At 55.7% G+C, this 22,825-nt stretch overlaps 1 protein-coding gene across 1 annotated transcript; it reads right to left on the reverse strand.

Annotated features, from left to right (window-relative positions):
• Window positions 1-9,739: 9,739 nt before the first annotated feature.
• ARHGAP33 (Rho GTPase activating protein 33) lies at window positions 9,740-22,719 on the reverse strand. Its single transcript, XM_019749980.3, has 22 exons — window positions 22,569-22,719; window positions 20,436-20,533; window positions 20,273-20,357; window positions 19,838-19,918; window positions 19,595-19,732; window positions 19,075-19,167; window positions 18,380-18,502; window positions 18,213-18,290; window positions 18,060-18,126; window positions 17,917-17,976; window positions 17,674-17,826; window positions 17,487-17,589; window positions 16,143-16,287; window positions 15,980-16,062; window positions 15,789-15,896; window positions 14,319-14,464; window positions 13,534-13,687; window positions 13,304-13,449; window positions 13,150-13,224; window positions 11,400-12,074; window positions 10,930-11,309; window positions 9,740-10,845 (listed from the first exon to the last, which is right to left on the reverse strand). The coding sequence occupies exons 1-22, from the start codon at window positions 22,572-22,574 to the stop codon at window positions 10,048-10,050; spliced, it is 3,795 nt and encodes a 1,264-aa protein (XP_019605539.2). The 5' UTR covers window positions 22,575-22,719; the 3' UTR covers window positions 9,740-10,047.
• Between the last annotated feature and the right edge of the window lie 106 nt (window positions 22,720-22,825).

Consider the following 22,825-nt stretch of genomic DNA (forward strand, 5'->3'; position numbering starts at 1 on the left):
CATACAGGTTCAGATAGAGTGAGTAACACAGCTTTATTTGGGAACCAATGTCCCTCCAGAGGCCAATGCTCTGGTAAGCACAGAAGGTTATATAGAATAGAATAGAATTTAATAATGAACCAAGTCCCAGAGTCAATTGAGGTGGTAAAGGTCCCTGGTCCGGGAGAGGCGACTGGGCCCACAACGGGTCTGAAGCAAGCTGGTCTTGCAAGGAAGACTTTTGGAGAGTCCCGGAGTATTGGGGCTTGCACCTCGCAGAGGACCCTGTCAGATAGTGTCTCACCTGGAGCCACGCGGAGGGTCTTAGCCGAGCGCCCAGTCAGACCGCTCACAGCACTGCTCTGGAGCTCTGCTTTTGTCCTCTTTTCCTTGGACTTGTTTACTGCTTAGGTGAGAACCAGAAGTGGTTTTCCAGGAGTTGTTTATCTCTTAGGTGATAACCAGAAGTTGTTTGCCAGGAGTTTTTTACCTCTTAGAGGATGATCGGAAGTTGCTTCGTAAATGTGTTTATCACTCAATTTTGTTACGCTCAGTTTCACACAAAAACATGTTTTTTACTTTATTCTAATCAGTCTCACACATGTGCGGCCATAGTCCTGTCCCTACTAGTAAACAACTTGTTTTGCAAACCTCAATCCAACATATATAATACATTTTATATGCTCTCTACACTGGGCTAAGGTCACACACGCAGGGAGGGACAGAAAAAAGAGGCAAACCACTCTCATTGAATAACACTTTCTGAGGCCCTTTCTGAGCTAGACTCTGAGCTGAACAATGCCGGGGACACAATGGTAACAAAGATGGCCCCAGGCCTGGCCTCCTAGGGTTCTTAGTCTACTAGGGGTAGACGGACCCATCTTTAGACAGTGACAGCCCAGAGTGGTCCAGGCTGTGATGAGGGACGCTGAGGCAGAGCATCAGGGTGATTTTGAGGAAAGCTGGGCAGGACCAGAGGCGGTACCTAGTGATTAAGAGGGTGTCCCAGAAAATTCATAAGAATAACCAAGTGAATATTGAGAAAAGCATTCATTCAAAGGCAAGGGCATGTGCAGAAACAGAAGTGTGAAACAGATTGGGGAGTGGGGAGACAAAGATGGAGGATGGGCAGGGCCGCATGACGCAGTCTTAGATTCCAGACTACAAGGCTTGAGCCTCGTCCAAAGGGCACTGGGGAGTCAGGAAGATTTCAAGCAAGGGAGGGACAGAGTCAGGTTTTGCTTTAGGAAGATACCCCTGGCTGCCATTGGTGGGTGGACCACTGCTGGAAGCAGACAGACTGGGAGCCCAGGGCAAGTTGGGGTAGGAAATCCCCATAGGGAGGAGCCGTGGGAAAGGAAGGAGGGGGCTGGCAGGTAGGTCAGTCAGGGGGCTGAGTGGGCCGTGGTGCTGATAGGCTGGATGGGAGGGAGCCGGTCAGGGAGAGGCCCAGGGTTCTGGCTTGAAGAGGGGGCAGTGGGGCCAACCCTGAGATGGGAATCCTGGAGGAAAGACAGTTTTGGGAGATACTGAGGCCAGTGTGGGACCCGGTGAGATAAGGGTCCCAGGGGCTATCCAGGAGGTGTCCAGGGCACTGTGGAGCTCCAGGTCTGAGGCAAAGAGGAGGGGCTGAGGCAGGGACTGAGAGGAAACAGCCCGTAGGAGTGGGTGAGAAGCACACGAAGAATACAGCCACGCCCGGGAATCAGGAAGGGCCGGTCACCTCAAACACGTCCTGGAAAGGGGGTAAGAAGCGGGTCACACGTAGGGCGCAGCTGACAGTTCTGTGGCGGATATCACTATCTCTTCTCCCTGGTCATCTCAGGGCCGTAAGGGGTAGTAGTGCTTGTCAGGGGACGGAGCGGACTGCACAAGAGCAAATGTGGCTGACAGCCACTGATGCGCCCGCGCTTAGGATTCCCGCCCACATCACCACAGTTGGTGCTCCAGGGTAACGTGGCGATCATATGCGGATCACCGTCGGAGCCCAAAGGTAGGTGCCAAGCCTCCAGGACTGGGGTCTGGGCCCCAGAACCTTCTTAGAGCTTACTGGATCCTAAGCTCTACGCCAGACCCCACCTCCAGCCCGCAGATCCCGCCCTTGGACCACCCCCTTCCTCCCCACCCTTCCTACAGCCCCAAGTCCCACCCCTTTATCAGAGCCTGGCTCCATTCTGTAGATCCTTCCCCAGGGCCACAGATACAGTCCTCAGACCCCTTCCTTCCCTCGGTCCTTTCCTCTGGCCCGTGGACCCCACCCCAGCACAGAGATGCTTCCCTAAACCTCAGCCTGCACCGCAACCCTCAGAGCCTGTCAGAGCCCACAGACCATGACTTAGACTGTCCTCCCTTGGATTCCCTCTCACAGCTGGTAGAACCCCACTACCTCTCAGATTCTAACCCTCAGGCCCCTCTTCCTCCAGCCCATAGGTAATCTTCAGACCCTCTTGCCAGCCTCCCTCCCACTCCTTTCCAGGGCCCAGACCCTATCCCTGTAACCCTTACACTCCCTCCCCCGGATGGTGCTCCACCCTCAGACTCCCTTAGACCCCTGATCCATTATGTAGCTCTTTCTCAAAGCCTACCCTCCTTTCTCTTTCGGGTGCCTCCCTCCAAATCAGACACCCCCTTGAATCCCTTTCCCTTTCTGACCGCTCCCAGGACTCCCAGCCAGCTGTGTCCTTCTCCTTCTCCTCCCCTGTGAGACACCCTAGCTGGTCCCTGCCCAGGAGCTGACTGAGTCAGGATGTTACCGAACTCAGGTTCAGCGCAGCTTGCTGCCCGAAGAGTCCAAGACACTAGAGTGATAAGAGTTGGTGAGGAGGAAAACCATCCTTTATTCTAGATGCCGGCAGCTAGGGAAGAAGGCAGACTCATGTCTAAAGAACCACCTTCCCGGAGCCAAAATGATTAAGGGGTTTTATAGGCAGGTAAATGGGAAAGAACAAAGGAAAGCAGGCTTCATGGCTGATAGTTGAGAAGTCGTCCCCTGGCCTGTTCCAAGGCCTCAGGTCTGTCTCACTCAGTGTTATCTTAAATCTTACTGTCCACAGCCCGAAAATTATTACGAACTGCTATGGAGTTGAGATCATGAATCCCGATACCTGGGTGCCTGAAGATAAAAGAAGCCGCTTTTTTTCAGGTTAGGATGTTAATTAGTAAGATAGCGATAGCCTTGAGATAGGGCACAAACGGAGTTAATCAGTGAGGGGAGAAACACAGTTAATCAGTGAGGGGAGAAACAAAGAGAAAACAGCTGAATATTAAACTATAAACCGGCTAATTTTAATTACCTTGATCTACCAAGTTTCACTCTTACAAGGAGGCCACAGATGCCCTCCCTGAGCTCCCCGTGGAGCTTGGCTTCATTGGGGATCCAGAAGCACGGGTGGGCCATCTTCATCGCCTGGCTTTTGCTGGGGCCCAGGCTGGGGCCTCATTCACCTCCTGAGGAGAGGTAAGGGTTTGGCTGCTGAAACTGCCTGTGGGGATCGAGGGGCAGTATGGAGGCTGCAACTTCATCTGGCCAGTAAAAAACGTTGTACTAGGCACCTACTGTGTGCCAGGCTTTGTTGTCTGTGATGGAGATTTAGGAGTAAACATGACTTTCTGGGTCACTGTGAATGAAATTTATTATGGGAATTTAAGAGAGTGATGAGAATGAGGTAGACACACTATAAAGGATGGCCTTATGGGTGGAGTGATACTTGAGTCTCACAGTATTAGAGCCAATCATACAAAAAGCTGGGGAAGAGCATTTCAGAAAGATGGGATAGCCAGTGCAAAGGCCCTGATGTCAAAACAAACTGCGTATGTGTAAGTAGCAGCAGGGAACAAAGGGACTCAGGGAGAGGACCAAAGCTGAAGAAGCAGCAGGTACAGACAAGAAAGGGCCTCAAAATGAATATGAATTTTGTTCTGTGTGTGATGGAAAACCACTGGAGTTGTAGGCAGGAAATTAATGTTACCCAACTTACAATTTCTGTTTTTCATTAATTTTTGTAAATTGATTGTGTATCCAGCCACTTTCCCAACTTGCTTAATAGTAGTAATTGCTTATTATTGGCAGATGGCGACAGTTTGGTCTCAGCCCTTCAATCTTGAAACTAATTTCTTTCTTTTTTTGTCATAAGGTGTTGGCCAGAACGCCCAAACCTTGTTGCCAATGGGCAACTCTTTCCTTGTTCTTGATATTTAAGGAAATAAGTCTAGTCTCTGCATTAAATATTATGCTTGCTTTTGGGTTTTGGTTTATAATTTTTATCAATTAAGGAAGTTCCCATCTAGTCTTAGTTTTCTGAGGTGTATTTTCCTTAGTAGGTGTTGAATTTTATCAATTGCCTTTTCTGTATCTACTGAGTTAAACATGATTTTTGTCCTTTACTCCATCAATGTGTTTTATTACACTGATAGATTTCCTTTTGTGGAATCATCCTTGCTTTCTGGAAATAAATTGATTGAGTTACCCCTTTTATTTTATTTAGGGGTTTTCATATATGATCACAAATGGAATTGAGATATAATTTCATTTTCTGGTTCTGGAAACTCTCATCTGGTTTTGGAATTAAGGTCATACTAGCTTCATAAAATGAGCCCTCCCCTCTTTTTCCTGTTTTCTGTTTTTGGAACAACTTGTGTAAGAGTATCTGTACATGAAATGTTTATCATTGTAATAATCATATATATCAAGAAACGATTTGTGTTTTAAGAAGATCCCTCTGCAGGGATTATTCCAAACAAATGCAGAAAACCAATTAGAATGTCATTGCAAAAGAGGTGGGCTACTGAGTAAAATAAGATGCAGTGAGTGTGAGATTCAGAGGTTCCCAAGGGACTTCATTTGGAGGGATTTTGTGGCAGAGACCAAGCTGGATAGGACCAAGTGCATGATTGATTAGCCATGTCTACCAAGAACATAGGAGTGCAAGGCTAAGGATGCCGTGCATTTGCTCTCCCTGAGGATATGGGATAGGGCCTGGAGGAAGAGGAACTCAGGGATGATAAGTGCAAAGAAATAGGGCTTGGGAGGGGTGACCTGAGCGGGATGATGGAGAGAGCGAATTGGCAAGGCTGTGGAAGCCGAGGTACAGAGGAGGTTGCTACCTGGATTCTGCTCTTACGTGCAGTGTTCAAAAATAAACTCAAGAGATTTCCTGATAAAACCCAGAGTTTGCTTTTCTTAAAGAATTGGATAGGACCTGTACACGCACTGAATTAGAGCTGGGTGGAGGCTGCCTGCCCTGGGCAGTGCACAAGGCTCCTGTAAGCCCAAATCTCCAATGAAGTCCACTTCCTCTTGGCCCCTGGGTAACCGTGTGATTTTGAGACCTCTGCGAAGGGGGATGGATGTCAGCATGGCAGATAGATGTCACCCCTTGTTCCAACTCTCTGGACTTAATGGTGAGCACTGCATTGAGATGGATTCTGAGGCAGAGTCGCCAGAGGCTGGAGGGCGTGGTTTTAGGACATAGGGATGGAACCTGGGGTCAAGAGTCACCCAGTCAAGGAGGGACTGTGGGGGCTGGGAATTGGCAAAGGTATTGCCTGGAGTAAAGGGCAGGGACAGGCCTAAGCCTCGCTGCCCCTCAGTTGTCCAGGTAAAAATGGTAAGAACTCTGCTGGGCAGACGGGGCTCTTCCTCTCAATGCTGCTGGGCCACAGCTCTGCCACGCAGCTCCTGCTAGCCTTTGGCACCAACCCCAACCAGTGAACAGGTGGTGATGCTGCCACACTCCCAGGACCCCATCCCATCCCCCATGACCCCATCCCCTGATGACCCTCCTGTCCCCAATGACCCCTCTTGTCCTCTCAATTAACCCCTTCTTGTCCTCCAATGACTATTCCCATTCTCCTGGTGCCTCCCACGCTCACAGGGATCCGCTCAAAGACCCCCACCAGGTCCCCAAGCGATCCCTCCTGTCCTGATACCACCTACCATGTTCATTGACTCCTTTCATCTCTCAATGTGCCTCTCCTGCCACCTCTTGTCTCTGTTCTGTCCTTTTCTAATCCATTCCTGTTCACATTGTTCTGCTGCAGCCTCTGTCTCGATGGCAGCATACCAGTGCCCTCAGGCACCTTTTCAGGCCGCAGCCTGGTGATGCTTCACCTCCTGCAGGTAGCGGTGACCTGCGTCTGCACGACCCGCAGGGTCACACTCCTCGGGACTGGGCAGAGCAGGGTGGTGCCAGGAGGTGAGCAGTGGCCCAGGTAGGGTGGGGCCATCGGGGCCAGCAACCCCACCCTACCTCATCCCACATGACCTCCATCCAGGTGCTGGAGCTGTTCCAACTCTGCCGTGCCCACATGTCAGCACTAGTGCATGGCAGTGACTTGGCACCCACTGCCTCCCTGAGCCAGTTGCAGGCTGGCTCTGGACACAACCTGTGTGGCTCCCTGTCCTTGCTGCAGCTGATGCAGGCAGACAGGTAACTGTCCACACTGTGAGCCTGCCCACACACCACTCCTTGCTACCCCAGACTTACTCTCGGATTGCCCTTTACCCCAGGGCACCAAGGCCAGAGAAAAGCAGGAGACCCCACCAAATCCTAGCCTTGGGGTTCAGCCAGGTAAGCAAGAGAGGTTGGGGGAGCAGGGACCACCCCTGTCCTCTTCATGCTTCACAGTCCTGCTTCTCATCCATAGCTGAGCAGCCTGTGACCACTGGGGCTGGTAACAGGCATTTCCCCCTCATGGCCCCCAAGGAGCTGCTGCCTGCCCAGGGCGAGCCTGACCATGCCTATAAGGACAGTTCCCTCACACTCATGGCCAAATGAGAGACAGTCCCTCCCAAACCCCTGCCTGGCTGCCCAGAAGAGCTCTGGGAAGAGTCCAGCTCTCCTGCTCTCCTCATAAGGAAAACCCCCTTGTCTCAGATGTACACTTTCTCCCCTCCCCATCTCCAGCCTCCCGTGGAGGGGCCACTCAGTGATCATGTGGCAGCTGAAGGCACTTGGAACCCAGCCTGATGTGCTGTTGGCTGACCTTCAGCACTACCACCCCCAGCCTTCTCCCCAGGACAGCCCAGTCTCCTTCCTGCCTCCTGACTCATGTTTCATAAACAGAAGACCAGGGAGTGTGGCAATGGCCGTGGTTACAGAGTCTTCACCTCTGGGCCAGCACCCGGCATAGAGCCCTCCTACTGGAGTGACCATCCCCTCCCCTGGAAAGTGGGTACCCAGTTCTGTGTGCTGTGTCTTGTAGGCTGCAGAGAGGAGGTGGGTGTAGGGAGGGGTACCACAAATGGAGTACAAACCGGGTGCTGGCTCTCTGACGGCCAGGCTGTGTGACCCAGGGTCTGTTTCTCTCTTATCTGGTAGCTGGTATAGATTGGCAGCCCTTGGCACATGGTGATCTGTTCCCAGGGGCAACCCCCACCCCATGCAGTTGGGGCCTCCTCACGAGTGGCCTGTTCTCCTCTCATCCAGCACCCTGCACCACCCCAACCTGTTGCTGTTGATGGCACTGAGCTCCTTGGCAGACCTGCTGAGGCTGTGCCTTCTCTTCGAGCCCGTGTGGCTTGGCTCCCTACATGTGGTACTGCAACCCCTGGAGACCAAGTGAGCGGTGGCCTCGTACTATGCCCGCTTGCTGCCTGGCTGCCTGCTGGTACAGGTGCTGGAGGCCCTGCAGTTCCTGCAGGCCCGCTGCCATGCTCATGGTGGCCTTAGCTCACATGCTGTGCAGCTGGTGCCGCCAGGCCTGGCCAAGGTGAGCAGCCTGAAGCACGGATCCCACTGCACCAGTGCTGGCTGCGGCCCAGGTGAGTGCACGTCTTACCTGCCCGCCCAGCGTCCCTGTCTAGGAGTCACTGGCTCACCTGGCTCCTCGGCCTCCATAGGCCTCAGCAGGGCTACCCTAGGGCTGCCCCTGCCTCCTGAACTGTACCCGTGGCTGCCACTTGAGCTCATCTGTGGTGATATGCCTGCCACCACCTCAGACCACTGCAACTTCTGCATCCTGGCCCAGGAGGTCTTCACTGGCCAGTGAGCGACCCTACACGTTACCTCATTGAGGCACCACGCCTGTTTGGGTCTTACAATCATGCTTCTTCACAGGAGAGCTGCCCAGGGCTGCAAAAGAAGGTCCTGAGGTGAAGGCTAAACTGGAAGTAGGTGAGAGCCCAGCTCTGGACCCCCTGGTGCCAGCCCCCTATTAGGCCTTGGTTCAGGGTTCAGACTGGGTTGGGCTGAGGGCCTGCTGACCACTGGGACAGCCTCCACAATACCCGATACCTGCTCTGGAAAGCCATGGCCCAGGTACAGGACAGGTTGGCAGGGGTGGGTGGTAGCCATGGAACCTCAAGCAGGGCCCATGTCCCTACATCCAGTCTCCTTTCGACAGGACTCGACTCCTGAGGTGAGCTTCCAGATGTATTGGACTATACTGTGCCCTGCACCCCATGGCTCCCCACCAGGTTAGAGGGCAAGGAGGGGAGGTAGCAGGCGCTGGGCACAGCTCAGCTGTACCCCCTCCCCATTCCAACCACCTGGTCTGTTCCCCAGGAGACATTGTACTATGAGGTGGCTCCCAGAGCCGAGACTACACCCAGGCCTGTGCCCACTGTGACGTCCCTAAGCCCCTTCCTGTCCCAGGTAGAAGCCAGGACAGGGATGTGGAGGACCAAGGGAGCTGTGGGATACCTTGGTCACCCACGCGAGCTCTCTGCCATCACTCTCTGCAGGCCCCGAAGACTCCTGAGGTCACGGGCCATAGCAGAGTCTAGAGGGGCCCAGTCAGGGACTTGGCCAGCAGCTTGACTCTAGACAACAGCCTCAGTCCCAACGCTAGCCTCTGGCCAGGCCACAGCCTCACCACTGGGGTCGCCTGCACCGCTGCCTGGAGCCAAATTCAACAGTATAGATACCCTGAGTCCTGTGTGACCATCCAATCCCTAACCTGTGACACCGTCCCCCATTGTTACCAACCCCAATTTAACTGGCTGTCTCTCCTCTGACCAGGGACCCCCATGGGACCCCAAATGTCCCCTCACTGACCTGTGACCCCTGACCAACACTGGTTCCCCCAGGGTCCTGCCCTGCACTCCAGCCTTCAGGACCCAGCCTCCCTGCTGGGAGCCAGGGCTTTTTGGAGCAGTGTGAGCAGAAATTCTCAGCCAAGATGCCAGCCCTTCAGAGGCTGTGGTGGCCCACACTCAGGGCTGCCTGGCTGGACCCCCAGCCCTGGAAGCCCACCTCTTGCCTGCTGACCCATAGGGAGGCTTCCCATACCCTGGAAGCTGCTGGCAGGGAAGGCCACCAGGGCAGGTGAAGCTCAAGACCCTGAGCCCATCTCTCACCCCATCCCCCACCCAGGCCCATCCTGAGCTCCATGGCTACCGGCTGGCAGCTTCAGCCTTTTTCCCTGCAGGAGGCTAGCTCCGAGCTGATCAGAGGTCCCTTCTCCAGCATGCAGAAGTGAGAAATGGGCCCTGGTGGGAGGGCCTCTGGGCCCCTTCCTCAGCACTGTGGTAACCCTCGGTCCAGCCCTACTTCACTACTCCCCAGGATGGATCTGCTGGAGATCATAGCAGAGCTGCAAGGGGGATGCCATCTTGGAGATAGGCCCAGCCTTGACCCTACTCCTGACTCAGATTCTTAGGGCGCCCGTGGCCTCCTCTGCAGATAGCTCCCCTCAGATTCTCCCAAGAGGGACTCTCCACTCAATACCTGCTGAAATGATAAAATGAAATAAAATGATAGAGCAACTCATCTGTCTCTGCCTTTGTTCACTGAGCCTTGCTCCAGCATGACAGTAGCAGTCACATTTTCACATTTTTATTCATTAATTTTGTCAGATGGTTTAGTGGGGTATGTGGGGGGAGATGGATCAGGAGCTGTTCCCCCATGCCCTGTGCACAGGTCAGGACATGCTGGGGGGATGGGTGTGCCCCTTAGCCCAGGATAGGGAAGCCATGATAAAAGGTTAGGGACCCACATCAGAAGCAAGTTACAAAGTTAGAAACCTGGGGTAGAGATCAGAAGCTCAAGAAAATACAAAATAAGGGATTGGGTTGGGCCAAGATCAGTGAGGGAGAGGGAAGGGAGGAAGGTCTCTCGCAGCTCTGGCTCAGCAGTAGCTTCGAGTCTGGCCCTCAGAGTGGAGGGACCAGCTGGGAGTGGGGTAGGGGGGTGGGGGACCAGCCCCCTCCCTTCCTTGCCCCCCATTCCTGTACAAGGTCCCTCGGTGGTGCTCACCACCCCTCCCATAGGCTGGTGGGGCTGCCCTGTAGAACAGGAGAGGCTCAGGAGGGCCCCAGGGCCCAGGCACCCTGTGAGGGGTATGGGGGCCCCAGGGGGCCCGCTGTTTCTGGGGGAGGTGGGGAACTGGGGGGCCAGGATCTGAATGGCTACGGGGATGGGCAGGAGGGGAGGAGGAGCTGGAAGAGGCAGGTGATGGACCCCTGGGCCCTAGGGCTAGGTTGACATAGAGGGGCTCAGGCCGGGTGGAGTGCCGGGCAGGGTACTGAGGGGCTGAATAGCCCAGGTGGTTATGAGGAAAGGAGGAGGCGGGTGGTGGGTAGCTGAGCAGGAAGTCAGGGGACCTGTGGAGTGGTGGTGACTGGCGAAGTATGCCATATGAGGCATTGAGCCTATCTGGCGGCATGGAGCAAAAGGGACTCCAGGACCGGGTGGGGCCAGAGTAGTGGGAGCCATCACCTGCCTCGATCTCATAGTACAGGTTCTCTCCCCTGTCAAGCGGTGCAGGGGGACCCAAGGAACTCCTCCAGACTGGGGATGGGGAGCTGGGCTGGAAGGATGGGGAGGCCAGGGGGTACAAGCCTGGTTTGGGGACACCAAGAAAGGGTGGCAGGCACTCTCGGGGGGCTGAAGAGAAGCCGCCAGGGGTTCTCAGAGAAGCAGGAACCTGCGAGGAGACAGAACATGGGAACTGGGCTGATGTCTCTGGCACATCCCTTCAGCCCCCGCCTGTCCTGAGCTGGGCACTGACCTGCGCAGGGCCTCTGTGTCCCCTCCTTGAGATCCCTGTGGGCCGCTGGCTCCCATCACTTTGTTGCCTTGGTAGGGAGGGTAGGGGTCCTGGAGCCCAGGCACCCGGGTGGGCTAGGGAGTTGAAAGGTGGCCCACTCCCTGAGGATGCCGGGGGCTTACAGCCCACCTCCAGGGACAGTGAGCGGCAGAAAGGGGAGTGCGGAGCAGATGGGTTGCTCCCATGTTCCTGTTGGTTCTGTCTCTGGGCCACCTGCTGAGCCCGCTCAGCCAGGGCCAGGGCCATGAGGCGTGCTGGGTTCTTGGGGGGTGGAGGCGGGGCTCCCCCAGGGCGCAGAAGGGATAGGGGTGAGGGAAGCATCGGTGAATCCATTCCAGGCCCTACACAGAGAGGAATGGGAAGGAGTGTCAGCCAGGTCTTGGGCACAGCCTGAGTCTGTGAGGGTGTGAGGTGGGCTGAATAGGACTCACCATGTTGGCCTTGGGCTCCCCGGGGACCCGGTAGTGCCAGCTTGCTGCAGATCTCCTGTTGGCAGGTGTCACTCAGCTGGGCTTCAGTTCCATGCAGCAGTAGGGGGATGAGATGGGGGCGCAAGCCTGGGCTGGGGCTGAGTGCTGGCGTTGGGGTGACTGAGGCAGGTGTTCCCCCAGCCCCCAACAGCTCCAGGACAGCAGGTGGCACTGATACAGCCAGGGGCTCTGAGATGTCCAGGGCAGTGGGTGAGGCAGGGCTGGTGGGCCCACGGGGTGAGAGGGCCTGGGGGGTTGCCCTAGGTGGGAAGGCAGAAGCGGGGGCTGGGGGGGCTGGGCTGGCAGGAGGTGCAGGGTCCCCTGGGGTGGGGCTGCTGCAGCGAAAGGTAAGGGGATCAAAGTCGAGCCCTCGGAGCCCCTCTAGGCAGCGGGGTGGGCTGAAGTCCAGCTCATCACCATCATCCAGCCACGCTGAAGTTCGGTGTGAGGGGGAACCGGAGAGTGCCCCGAGCCCAGCTGCTGAGGAGGACGACGACTCGGAGGTCTTGGAGGAGGAGGACGACTCAGAGGAGGAGGATGAGGACAGGCTCTCGCAGGAGCCAGCGGGGGCCGGGCCCACAGGAAAAGCATCACTGCTAGAGTGGGGTCGCCGTAGCCTGTGCAGCCTCTGGAGGCCTGGACGGGGTAGTGGGGGTCAGTTAGGGGTCAGGGCTCACAACTTTACATACCCTTACATCAGTGAGAAAAGGGCACACAACCCAGGAAGTCGGGGAAATAACATGCAGAGGCATATCCCTGGATAGGGTCACAATGGCTGCAAACCCAGGGAGAGCTGTTCAGACTCACGGTGATAAAGGAAATGAATGGCAAATCCATGAGGAGAACCACTCCAGACCCAAAAGCCAGAATGAAGTCTGACAACCCCACGGGTTGTGAGCATGAGACCAGCAGGATCTCAAACAAGGCTGCTGGGAGTACAGATGGGGAAACCACGTTTGGAAAACAATTGGGCCTTGTCTTGTTCGGTTGAACATGAGCATACCCTAGAGTATGCACCGCCATTCCTGGGTATGTGCATAGCTCTCAGGAGTGCGGGCATGGCAGGGAGTGCTCATAAGAGCCCCCAAATCCATCAGGAGTAGGATGGACAAGCAACTCTGGATGGGATATCCACATGGAACAGTAGAGAGCAGCAGAGAAGAGTGAGCTACACCTGGCAACACGGATAGCAGTCTATAATGCAGTGGTGACAGTCAAGTTCCACATATAGCATGATACCCCCTTTCTTATGATACATTTAATTCAAGTTTCCAAATGACTAGAACTGTGCTTTATGTATTTACACATATACCTGCACATGATAAAACCTTAAAAACAGGGAGATGACGACCGTCAAATCAGGATGCCTCTAGTGGGGAGGCAGCAGGTGGGAGATGGGAGGAGCTTATAGGTAAGGTAGTGGGGCTCTTTCAGTTCTGGCCAGTGGGTTCATGGATGTTCATTATATATTTAAATTTATTCAAAAGGAATGAATAAAAGCCTTATTTAAAATGATCCTGTATGGACCAATGCTCACAGTGTGTCATGAACCAAGGGTGATGTTTTATCCAACTCATTGTACCTGATGTCCAGATTAAAAACTGAAAAAACCCCAAGACCCCTAAATTTGAAGTACAGCATTTCGAGGCCAGCTCAGGGCCCCAACCCTTCCCAGACCCCCGGGGCACAGGCCAGGCCACCGTGAGCTCACCAGCCCCACTGGCCTGCGATGACAGAGACTCCTCACTCTTGGCAGATCTAAGTGTGACTGTGTCAGGTCGGCTGCCTGCAAGGAGAGGTAGAAAGATCACAGGGACAATCCAGAGTGCCTCCCCCACCACCATGCCAACTGCCTAACTTCTGACCTGAAGGCTGCGGTGGGGTACGTGTGCCCCCCAGCCAGGGAAGAGGCTTCTTTCGGGGGATGCTGGGGCCCCGGCCCAATGCAAAGAAGGTCTTCCAGCTGCTACCTCCTGGCTTCCGCTGTTTCTCGCCTCTCTCCCCTTTCCTCCTGGGGTTTGGGTGAGACACAGGAGGCAGTCTGAGGAGCTGGGGCCTCCAAGCTAGTCCGTCCACTCCCTGGCATTCCACTCACCTTTCCACAGGTGAGGCTGAGGCCTTGGGAGCTGTGGACTCAGTAGGCGTCCCCAGCCGGCCCTGGGTACGAGCCTGGGCTTCCTCCAGTGTCAGCAGGCGAGTGGAGGGGCCGCTGCCCGCAAGGGACTTGGGCCTGGGGAGGAGGCAGCGGCCTGGGGAGTTGGGAAAGTGGGCAGCCGTCAGCCCGGGGGCCATTCAAGGCCACAGGCAAAGCCAAGCGCTACAGCCCAAGCCCCGGCCCCAAAGCGTGCCCCCCGGGCTGGCAAGGCAGGGGACCAGAGAGGATCAGGCAGGAATGGGTGGGCAGCAGGCAGGTGAGGAGGAGGAGTGAGGCGGAACCAGCTGATGAGGCAGCTCCCAGCAGCTAGCGAGGGCAGCAGCTCTGGCTTCAGTTACCTCGGGCCAGAGGGCCCTCCGATGTGCTGAATCCTGACTGGGCTGGGGTCCGGGGCAGGGCAGGGAGTCTGGGTGGGGCCGGGGCAGGGTCAAGTCTGGGGACCTCCCACCTCCTCCCAGGTGGACCCCTGGCCCCAAGTGCCCCCAGGAGCTACAAGGGGTGAAAGAAGACCGATGTCCGGGCCAGGAAGTGGGGATCCTGAGCGTAGGAGCTGAAATGAGAAGGGTGGGGAGGGGAGGGAGAGGCCGGGGCGGGGTCCTCAAATAGCCTGGAGGGAGGTCCAGCTTTAGTGGGGAGGGACAGGGCTGGAGCCCACCTGCCCTCCCGCTGTGGCCCTGACAGTGAGGAGGCAGTAGCCAGGACACCAGGGGGTGGGATGAGCATACCTGCAGGGTCGAGGCCAGCAGAGGTGAAGGTGTCACTGAATAGGACATCCACGTGGGTGAGCAGGAATTCCACCACCACTGACTGCACACGCACCTCCCGGAAGGCCGCTGCTCCACCCAGCCCTACTGACTCCAGCTCCATGGACCTGATGGGAGGAGGGAGAGGGAGGCCAGGTGCCTTGAGCCACAAGCTGGGGAATTCTGGCTAGGTAAGGTGGGGAGCCGATAGAAGCAATGACTGTCATTCAACACCTCTGACCTTCTCAAATTGATCACATCTAGAATTGAGTTCTCAACCTTTCTCCAAACTTTCCCCATCTCAGTCAATGCAGTCCTTTAGTGGTTCAGGCCAGACACCTTGGAATTGTTCTTGACCCCTCTCTTTCCCTCGCACCCACATCCAATCTGTTCCCAAACCCTGTGAGCTCCACCCACAAAATCTGTCTGGAATCTAAATTCTTCTCCCCTCCCCTCCACTGCCCCACTCTGGCCCAGCCTCCATCCTCTCCATCCTAGACCTCACAACCCTCCCTCCCTGGTCTCTTGCTCCCATCCCCACTCTCAGTCTGCTTCTCATACACAGCTGGAGGAAGCCTGTGAAGACCGGAGTCAGGTCAAGGCCCTCCCAGCTCAGAGCTCTCACCTGGCTGCATCTCATTCCTGGTAAAAGCACAGTCCTCATAATGACCCAGAGCCCATCCGTCACTCCTCTATCTGGTACCCCATCATCTCTCTAACCTCACCATCTCCTCCCACTCAGCCACTCACACTTACTCACTCACTCAGCTCCAGCCGCACTGGCCTCCCTGCTGTTCCTCCTGACCCAGCCCCAGGACTTTTGCACTTGCTGTTCCCTTTGCCTGGTTTGCTCCTCCCCAGATATCCACCTGGGTCCCTCTCTCACCTTCCACAGATCTTGACTCAAATATTACATTCTCAGTGGAGTCTTCCCTATCCACCTTATTTAAAATTATAAACCTGTACTCTGGTCTGTCTTTGTTTCTTTTTCACCATAGTTCTTATACCCACCATAGGATGCACCACCTATTTTATTTAGGACAGAGAGCTTGCCTGTCTGAGGCTTACCCTGCTGATGGCCACAGAAGACTTCTTGCTGAAGCCTTCCTTTCCACTCTATCTAAACATTCTGGAATGTCATGACCCTGTGCATCCCCCTTCCCTGCTTTGTAAACCTTCTCCTTGCCACTCGCCACTATCAGACCACACTCTGTATTTTCTTGTTAATGGTTCATTTTCCACCTCCCTCATGAGAATCTTGCTCACTACTCTGGCCCCAGTGCTGAGAACAGGGGCTGGCACACAGAAGGTACTTAATATATGTTGAATGAAATGAACAAGAGAACAAAAGTTGGGTGGGTTCCTGGGGAGGGGATTGGGGTGGGGGGGAGACTTGGGGCTCAGCCTATGGGAGGGAGTTGTGGGTGGCAGGCTGGTGAGCTGCCATCTTACCGTAGCAGGTTGGGTGCCCAGACGATGGCCAGGTTGCGGGCATGCATGCTGGTGTTGGCACTGTGTCTTGCCATGCGGGCCAAGTGCCTCAGCAGGTATTCCAGAGTCCTGGGAATAGGAGTAGAGGGGGACACCTGAGCCTCAACGCCCTTGGGAGCCCACCACAGCCCTTCCCTGTCCCTCCTGGTTACCTGTAGTGCGGTGGGGGCAGCTGCTGGATGACGTCGTGGACACGCACCAGGCGTTCCTCCTCCCCAGGCACCGACATGGCCTCCTAAAATTGTGCACAGGTGACATGGGGTCTGGGCCCAATGCCTCCCAGCACCCTCTAACCTCGCCAGCTCCCTTACTCACACTGAACTTCCCGTAGAGCTGATATGTGAGCAACGGGTTGGGCAGCTCTCGGAAATAGAGCTTGCAGAGGGAGGACACACTGTGGATGTCCTGCAGGAAGGCGGGGCCAGACAGTTCAGGGATCCTCTCACTGTCAAACTCATGCCTGAGGCCACCAGGCCAAGGAGGAGGAAGACTTGGGTCAGAGCTGGCCTACCGGTCCGTGCCCTCCCTGCCCCACCCCCGCTGCCCACAGAGGGATGCAACCCTCTTCCTGTGCTGGGCTCTTCTGAGGCAGAGCCTTACTGGACCTGTAACAACCCTGTGTACCAAAGACAAGGGTGCTCCATTTTACAGAGGACACTAATGCTCAGGTGGGAGGTGCCCCTGCCTATAGCCACCCAAGGCCACCTGACTCCAGAGTGTATCCCTGCACCTTACATCAAGTTGTGCCGTTCTCTTGGCTTCAAGAGGTCACTGGAAAACATGCCTGAAATCCCAGCAGCCCCCTACTCACAACTGTCTGGTGGTGTCCTACTGCTCAAGGGTAAAAGCTCAATACACGTGACCTCATGCTGCATCTCTCACTGACCCCAGGATCCGTGCTCTTCCTTCATAGCCGTTAGCCTCAATGCTTGTGTCTCACTGTTTCCCAACTGTCATGCACACTGTCCCTCCTTGGCTAAGAACCCTCCTGTGGTTCCCCCCTCATTCCAAATAAAAGCCAAAATCCTAACAATCATCAAAAAGGCCTTGCACGCTTTGCCTTAATTACGTCTCAGACATCAATCATGTCCTGCTGCTTTCCTCTTTGGAACACCTGTTCCCTCTACCATGAATGCTTTTCCCAGGATAAACACGGCACGCTCACTCCCTCGCATGGTCCAGAGGGAGCTCTCTCTCGGGAGGCCTTCTCTGTCTACCCTATTTCAAACTGTAATACCCCTCCTGGATTTGCTATGATCCTGCTTACCTCCCCATATCTTGTTCTTCACAGCACTTGTCACCTACTAGTAAACTCTCTCATTTCTTTGTCACTCCCTCTAGCATGTGTTCCCCACGAGGGTGGGAGTCTCTAGTCCCCCTTCACCACTGTGTCCTCAGTGTCTTGTGCTTGGCACGTGGCAGGTGCTCAGTGAAGGTGAGCCCTCCGCTTCCAGTGCTCATTCTGCTCCCACCTCTCAGGCCTCAGCTGGGGTGTCACTTCCTCAGAGAAACTCTCTCTCCCTCCAGCCCTGGTCCCACCCTGTTCTATGCCCTCCTAACTCCCAAGAACTGTGTCCCCAGCACATGGCACGGGGCCTAGACTAGAGATGATGCTCAGTAAAAATTTGTGGAGGGAAGGGGTTGGTGAAAGGCCCTCACCGTAGCCTCTGGATATTGGATGACACGCCTGAGAGCCGATAGATTCCATCTACCACCCCGTGGGCCTCAATAAACTCAGAGCAGCAGCGAAGTACCTGGGGCACTGGGAGAAAGCAGTGGGGTCAGGGCTGGGGAGGTGGCATCCTGGGTAGGAGGGGTGGGCTAGGTAGGCGGGCCTGGGCCTCACCGTCCTGGCCTGAGTTGCTGAGGTGCTCTCCCAGGTCACAGCCAAACACCCTCTGCCTCAGGATGCCCCGCTGTCGCAGCCGCTGCCGAGAAGGGCGGGAGCGCATGAAGGTGCGCAGCAGGCCAGCCAGCTTCCCACGTGGCCGGGGCACAGCTGTGGGGGTAAAGGCAGATCACAAAGGGTCAGTGCAGCCACCAGTCTAGTGGGGTGGAGGGCAGGGGCCTGGCTCCTTGTTTCCATTACCTGAGGTCAGAGAGGAGACACCCTGGGGAGCCGGGACACCACATGGGAGACCATCGGCATCTGTGGGGTGAACAATGGGTGGGAAGGATGAACAGCAGACAAAGGATGCAGGAAGGCCTCCCCACTTTGCCCTTGGCACTTACCCCCCTTGAGTCCTGGACTGGGCCGCTCTGTGAACAGCTCCACACACTCGCTGGGGAAGAAACCGACCTGAGGAGGGTTCAGGGTCAGTGTCTGGGCCTTCCTAGCTTGGTGTGGTGCCCTAGCCTTACCTGTCCACCCCAAGCCAGGCTCACCTGGAAACCTCGCTTGCCCCGCCACCAGCTCCGATCCTCTGTGGGCGGCATGTCGATCACTGAGACGATGTCTCCCACCTGGGAGTGGGCAGATGAGAGGAGGGAGGGTCAGAAGCAGCTGGGAAGTGGGGTGTCCAGCTCTGGAGTCTGCTCCCCCACAGCCTCACCTCGAAGGACAGCTCATCTGGTGCTTGGGCTGTGTACCGTTTCACCACATGGGCAGCGGCCACCGCAGGGATATTGAGTGAGGCCTCCTCACTCAGGAGCAGTCGCCGGCCATGATTGTCCAGCTGAAATGAGTGGGAATGTGGCAGAGAAAGGCCAGAAGGACATAATAAAGGCAGAGTAGGTTTCTTCATGCCCACTTGTCCCTGACCTAAGAGCCCCAGTCACTCAGAGCTATAAGTCAAACACCTAAATTCGTGCCCCTTCCAAAACAAAGCCCCTCCCTTCCCATCTCATGTCCCAGGACTCCCCTGCCCTGAATCCCTCCTAATACAGTCCTGCACCCTCAGTCTCCATAGCAGATGCAGCACATCTGCTACCTAAAAAGCCGCTGGGTTAAGTCACTCATAGGCAGGTGTTCTGTTACAGCCAACCCTATTTTTAACTGATATACCTTGAAATCCTTACATCCCCAACCCTCACAGCCCAACACCTGCTAACACACACACACACACGCGCACACAAACACACGCTCATTCTCTCTCACAGGCATGCGCCCACACAGACACTGAAATACCAGTGCCTCCTCCACTCTGGCTCGTTTCTTTCCTGTGCCCACACACATTTCCAGGCTGTTTCTTGCTACTCAGACATGCCTCACTCACTCCCAACTCCAAGCTCTGCTGCCTGGGCCCACCTCCATCCAGGTGAGAACAGGCCCACAGTTGAGATTACTGTCCACCAGTCCTGACAGGGTCTCCAGGTATTGCAGCAGCAGTGGCACCAGCATCTGTGGGCAGGTTGTCAGGGTGGGCTCTTGTGAGGAAACCCCAAGAGAACCTACTGCCCTCCTCTACTGCCCTAGATCACCTCTGGGCAGGACAGAAATTCAACCTGAATACATGGATTCTGCTGCTGTTAAGTATAAAATACTGTCATATTAGTTCGTAAATAGGCTATGCCAAACTCCTATGTGCCCCCATTGGTCTGGCCATGTTGACCTTCCCATGGAAACCCCCAAACTTCCCATGATCCTAAAACTCAAGGGAGCCTCCAGAACCCTGTTGCAGTTCTAGGGCCTCTCCATTCTGATTGGCTGGGACTCAGGTCATACTCATTTTTAAATATTTATCGATCCCCCTGCCTTGATGGTTTTCCACATTGCTGATGAAGACACACCATGGCTGAGGCAGGGGCTAGGAAAACAAGCCATTTACCTGGGCAGCCCTGGCACCCTCTGGGGGTGGGGGAAGCTCTGGGAGACAGGAAAACCTCCGGTCAAATATGCACCGGTGGAGGTGGGCATCCAAGGAACGGAAATCATCATAACTGCGGAGAACTGGCCAGGAACGGCCCTGTGGGAGCAGGAAGGACAGAAGGGAACAGTGGTCCCATTTCAGTCAGCTGAGGACTATGGCGACCAGTCCTCTAGGCCAGATGAAAGGCAGGGGTGGCCTCACCTGACAGGTCACCTGCACTCCAAACACCAGCTCATTCTCCCCAGAGAAGCTCGGGCCCTCACGCCCTGGAGATAGCAGGAGCTGTAGAGGGAAAGAAAGGCCCAGGTGAGGGCCTCACTTTTGTTCTAGTCCTGACCCCTCCAGGCTGGCATTATTTAGGTATGGGCTGTGTTCCCCAAGAGCAGGGCCTGGTGATATGTCAGTCAGAGTACAGGGTCCTGGCACAGAGCATATAGCTAACAAAAAGTTGTTGCTAAATGAATAAATGAATGAAACGAATGAAACAGTTCTCCCCTTCGGCCCTGCCACTGCTGCCACTGACTGATCCGATGGGGAGCAGCCAGTCCCAAGGACTGGTCTCAGGGATAGGGTGGTTGACATTGTTTCAAGATTGGGTGGGTTCTCACCTTCCTAACAGCGTGCAAACCCTCATACCTGTATGTGGCCAAAGTCAACATTCTCATAGTGGAAATGGGCACAGTCAGCCAGCCGGGGGAAGGGACCTCGAGGAGCCGAGAGCCTGGGGGACAGGTGACATATTACTAGTGGCTCCTGTGCTTGGCACCCTCCTAAGCCGAGCCTTTCCCTCATCTCTCACCTCTTCCCAGGCTTCCCCTTCACATTGGGCCCCCCAGTGGGGGGCAGGGGCTGCACTGAGCCTTCTCCTGGGCCATCCAGGCTGTCAGTGCTTCGAGCCTGTAGAGCAGAAAGAAGAATCAGAGGCCCCCAGGGATGGGAACAGAGAAGGACAAGGGGAGCATTGTTATTTGCCAGCCTGGGCCTAGAGGCTTGAATCACTCCACACATTGCCATTAGCATGGAGTAGCAGGGTAGGTCAGGGGGAGGTGAAGGCCAGGCTGAGGATAGGCCTTCTTCTTCCTGTGTGGCCTGGGGTGGGGGGCTGGAAGAGCTGGGGCCGAGGGTGAGGCGGGGAGAGAGCATGCTGGTACCCTCTCTCCAGGTTTAAACCCATCCTGTAACCCCTGCAGCATAAAGTCATCTGCCAATTGTGCCTCTCCACATCTCTCATCGATGTCTGGACAATCCCAGCTCCCATTTTATCAGTCTTCCTGCTTCCAACCTCTACCCTCCTGCTGGCTTCTTGACAGCGAGCGCCAGTACAATTTCACACAACACAAATCTGCCTCTGTGTCTCCATTGATCATGGACCTTCAATGGCTCCCTGTTGTCTTCAAGATAAAGCCTGAATTCTCAGTCTCTGTTTACCTCTCCATTCTCATCTCTCCCCATTACCTCCACTTTCAGAGCTCTCAAATTTCTAAGAGTCCAACAAAAGCATCATCTTCTCGTTTCCTTCTAGGCCTTTGCAAAGGCTGTTCTCTCTGCATGGAACACTTTTCCTCACTCTTTCACTAGGTTCACTTCTCCACATCCCTCAGGTCTCAACTCTCATGTTTCCTCCTCTCTGAAGTTCTCTCTGACCCTTCAGGCTGTGTCACCTATTCCTGACTCCAGACTCCTCCACCCCCTGAGGTTCCGCCATCCCAGGCTTGACAACTATGCCTGGGCTTCCTCCATCATAGCCCGGAGTACTCTGAGATGTCACTGTCTGGTGACAAGTCCATCTCCCACACTGGACTGTGACCTCCCCAAGATCAGGGCCTGGAGCTGAGCCCCCAGATCCCCAGCATGGTCTAGCACAGAGGGGGGCACAGAATCGGTACTCCTCACAGGTATGGTTGTGCCTGATTCCTCGCTGGGTCCCAATGCCCAGTGTCAGCCCAGTTGCACAGCAGGGCCTGGTAAAATCTGATGAATAAATTAACCAGCTACCAGATGGGGATGCCCCAGACTGGGCTCTAGTTTCTCCCTCCTTCATATCCCTGCAACCCCAAGTACATCCTTGGGTCTTATCCACGGGTCTGTCAGCCCTCCAGCTCATGCTCCCCAAGGCAGGATGGGATCTGACTCTCTCAGTGCCTGAAACATAGGGTCTGCAAAGAGGTCTCACTGAATGTCTGTTAAGTGAACAAACAAGGGAGTGAATGGATGAATGAGCAGGAGCAGCACAGTGGGAGAGGGAGATGGTGGTGGCGGAGGATGAGGACAAGAATATGAAAAGGACCCAAGGATCAAAAGGGAGGAGGTACAGACTGGGCTTCCGGTTGTGGTGGAGTAAAGGGGAAAGGAGCAGCTGAAGAGGCTGAGGCAAAGGTTCAGGCTGATGATGGGGGTAGAGGAGGGTTGTTTGAGAGGAACTGGGATGGGGTGAGAACGATGAGAAGGAGAAGAAAAGGGTCAGGCTGAGGATGGAGCTGAGTGGGGGTGGGGCTTGAGAATAAGAAAGGGGATGGTGGTAGGAGGAGGGGGCTCGGCCAAGAAGGGGTGGAGGTTGGCGTGAGGACGCCGAGGATGGCTCTGGGAGGGGGCTGGTGAGGACTCAGAGAGCTTCAGCAGGCCTCTTGCAAGGGCCACTTAGGGGATGCCGGTTCCACCCCTGGACCAGCCCCTCCTCCTCCCAAGTCCAAGTCTTCGGCCACTGTCACCCCATCCAGGGCGTGGAAAGGGACGCACGCTGAGAGGGCGGGGCCGGGGTACCGGCAAGTGCCCTAGATCGCGCCGGGGTACAAGACGGACCGCGACTAGGGGTGAGGGGCGGCGCAGGCCTCGGGCTCGGGCTCGGGCGGGGCCGGGGGCGGGGCGCGTGGGGCGGGGCCGCGCACGGACAGACTGCCACGCGGACGGACTGACGGCCGCGTGGGCCCCTCACCACCATAGTCGCGTGGCCTCCTCAGGCGCTGGCCGCGCTGGACTCCTCGATCGTCGTCCTCGTCGCCGATGCCGCCGCCATGGTGACACAAAGGGGAGGGCGCGAGCCGCGCGCTGGCGGCTGCAGGCTCCGCCCCTAACGGCTGCCGGTGGTTCAGGCGCGCGCCCCACGGTGGCGGGGGCAGGGGGACGCGGCGCCGCTCCTTATTGGCTCCACCTTTGGCCTTAGGAAGACGCCCCGCCCACCTGGCAGCTTTT

Source organism: Rhinolophus sinicus, chromosome 8, assembly GCF_057876585.1.
Source record: "Rhinolophus sinicus isolate RSI-liver-muscle chromosome 8, RSI-T2T, whole genome shotgun sequence".
Classification (NCBI taxonomy): Eukaryota; Metazoa; Chordata; class Mammalia; order Chiroptera; family Rhinolophidae; genus Rhinolophus; species Rhinolophus sinicus.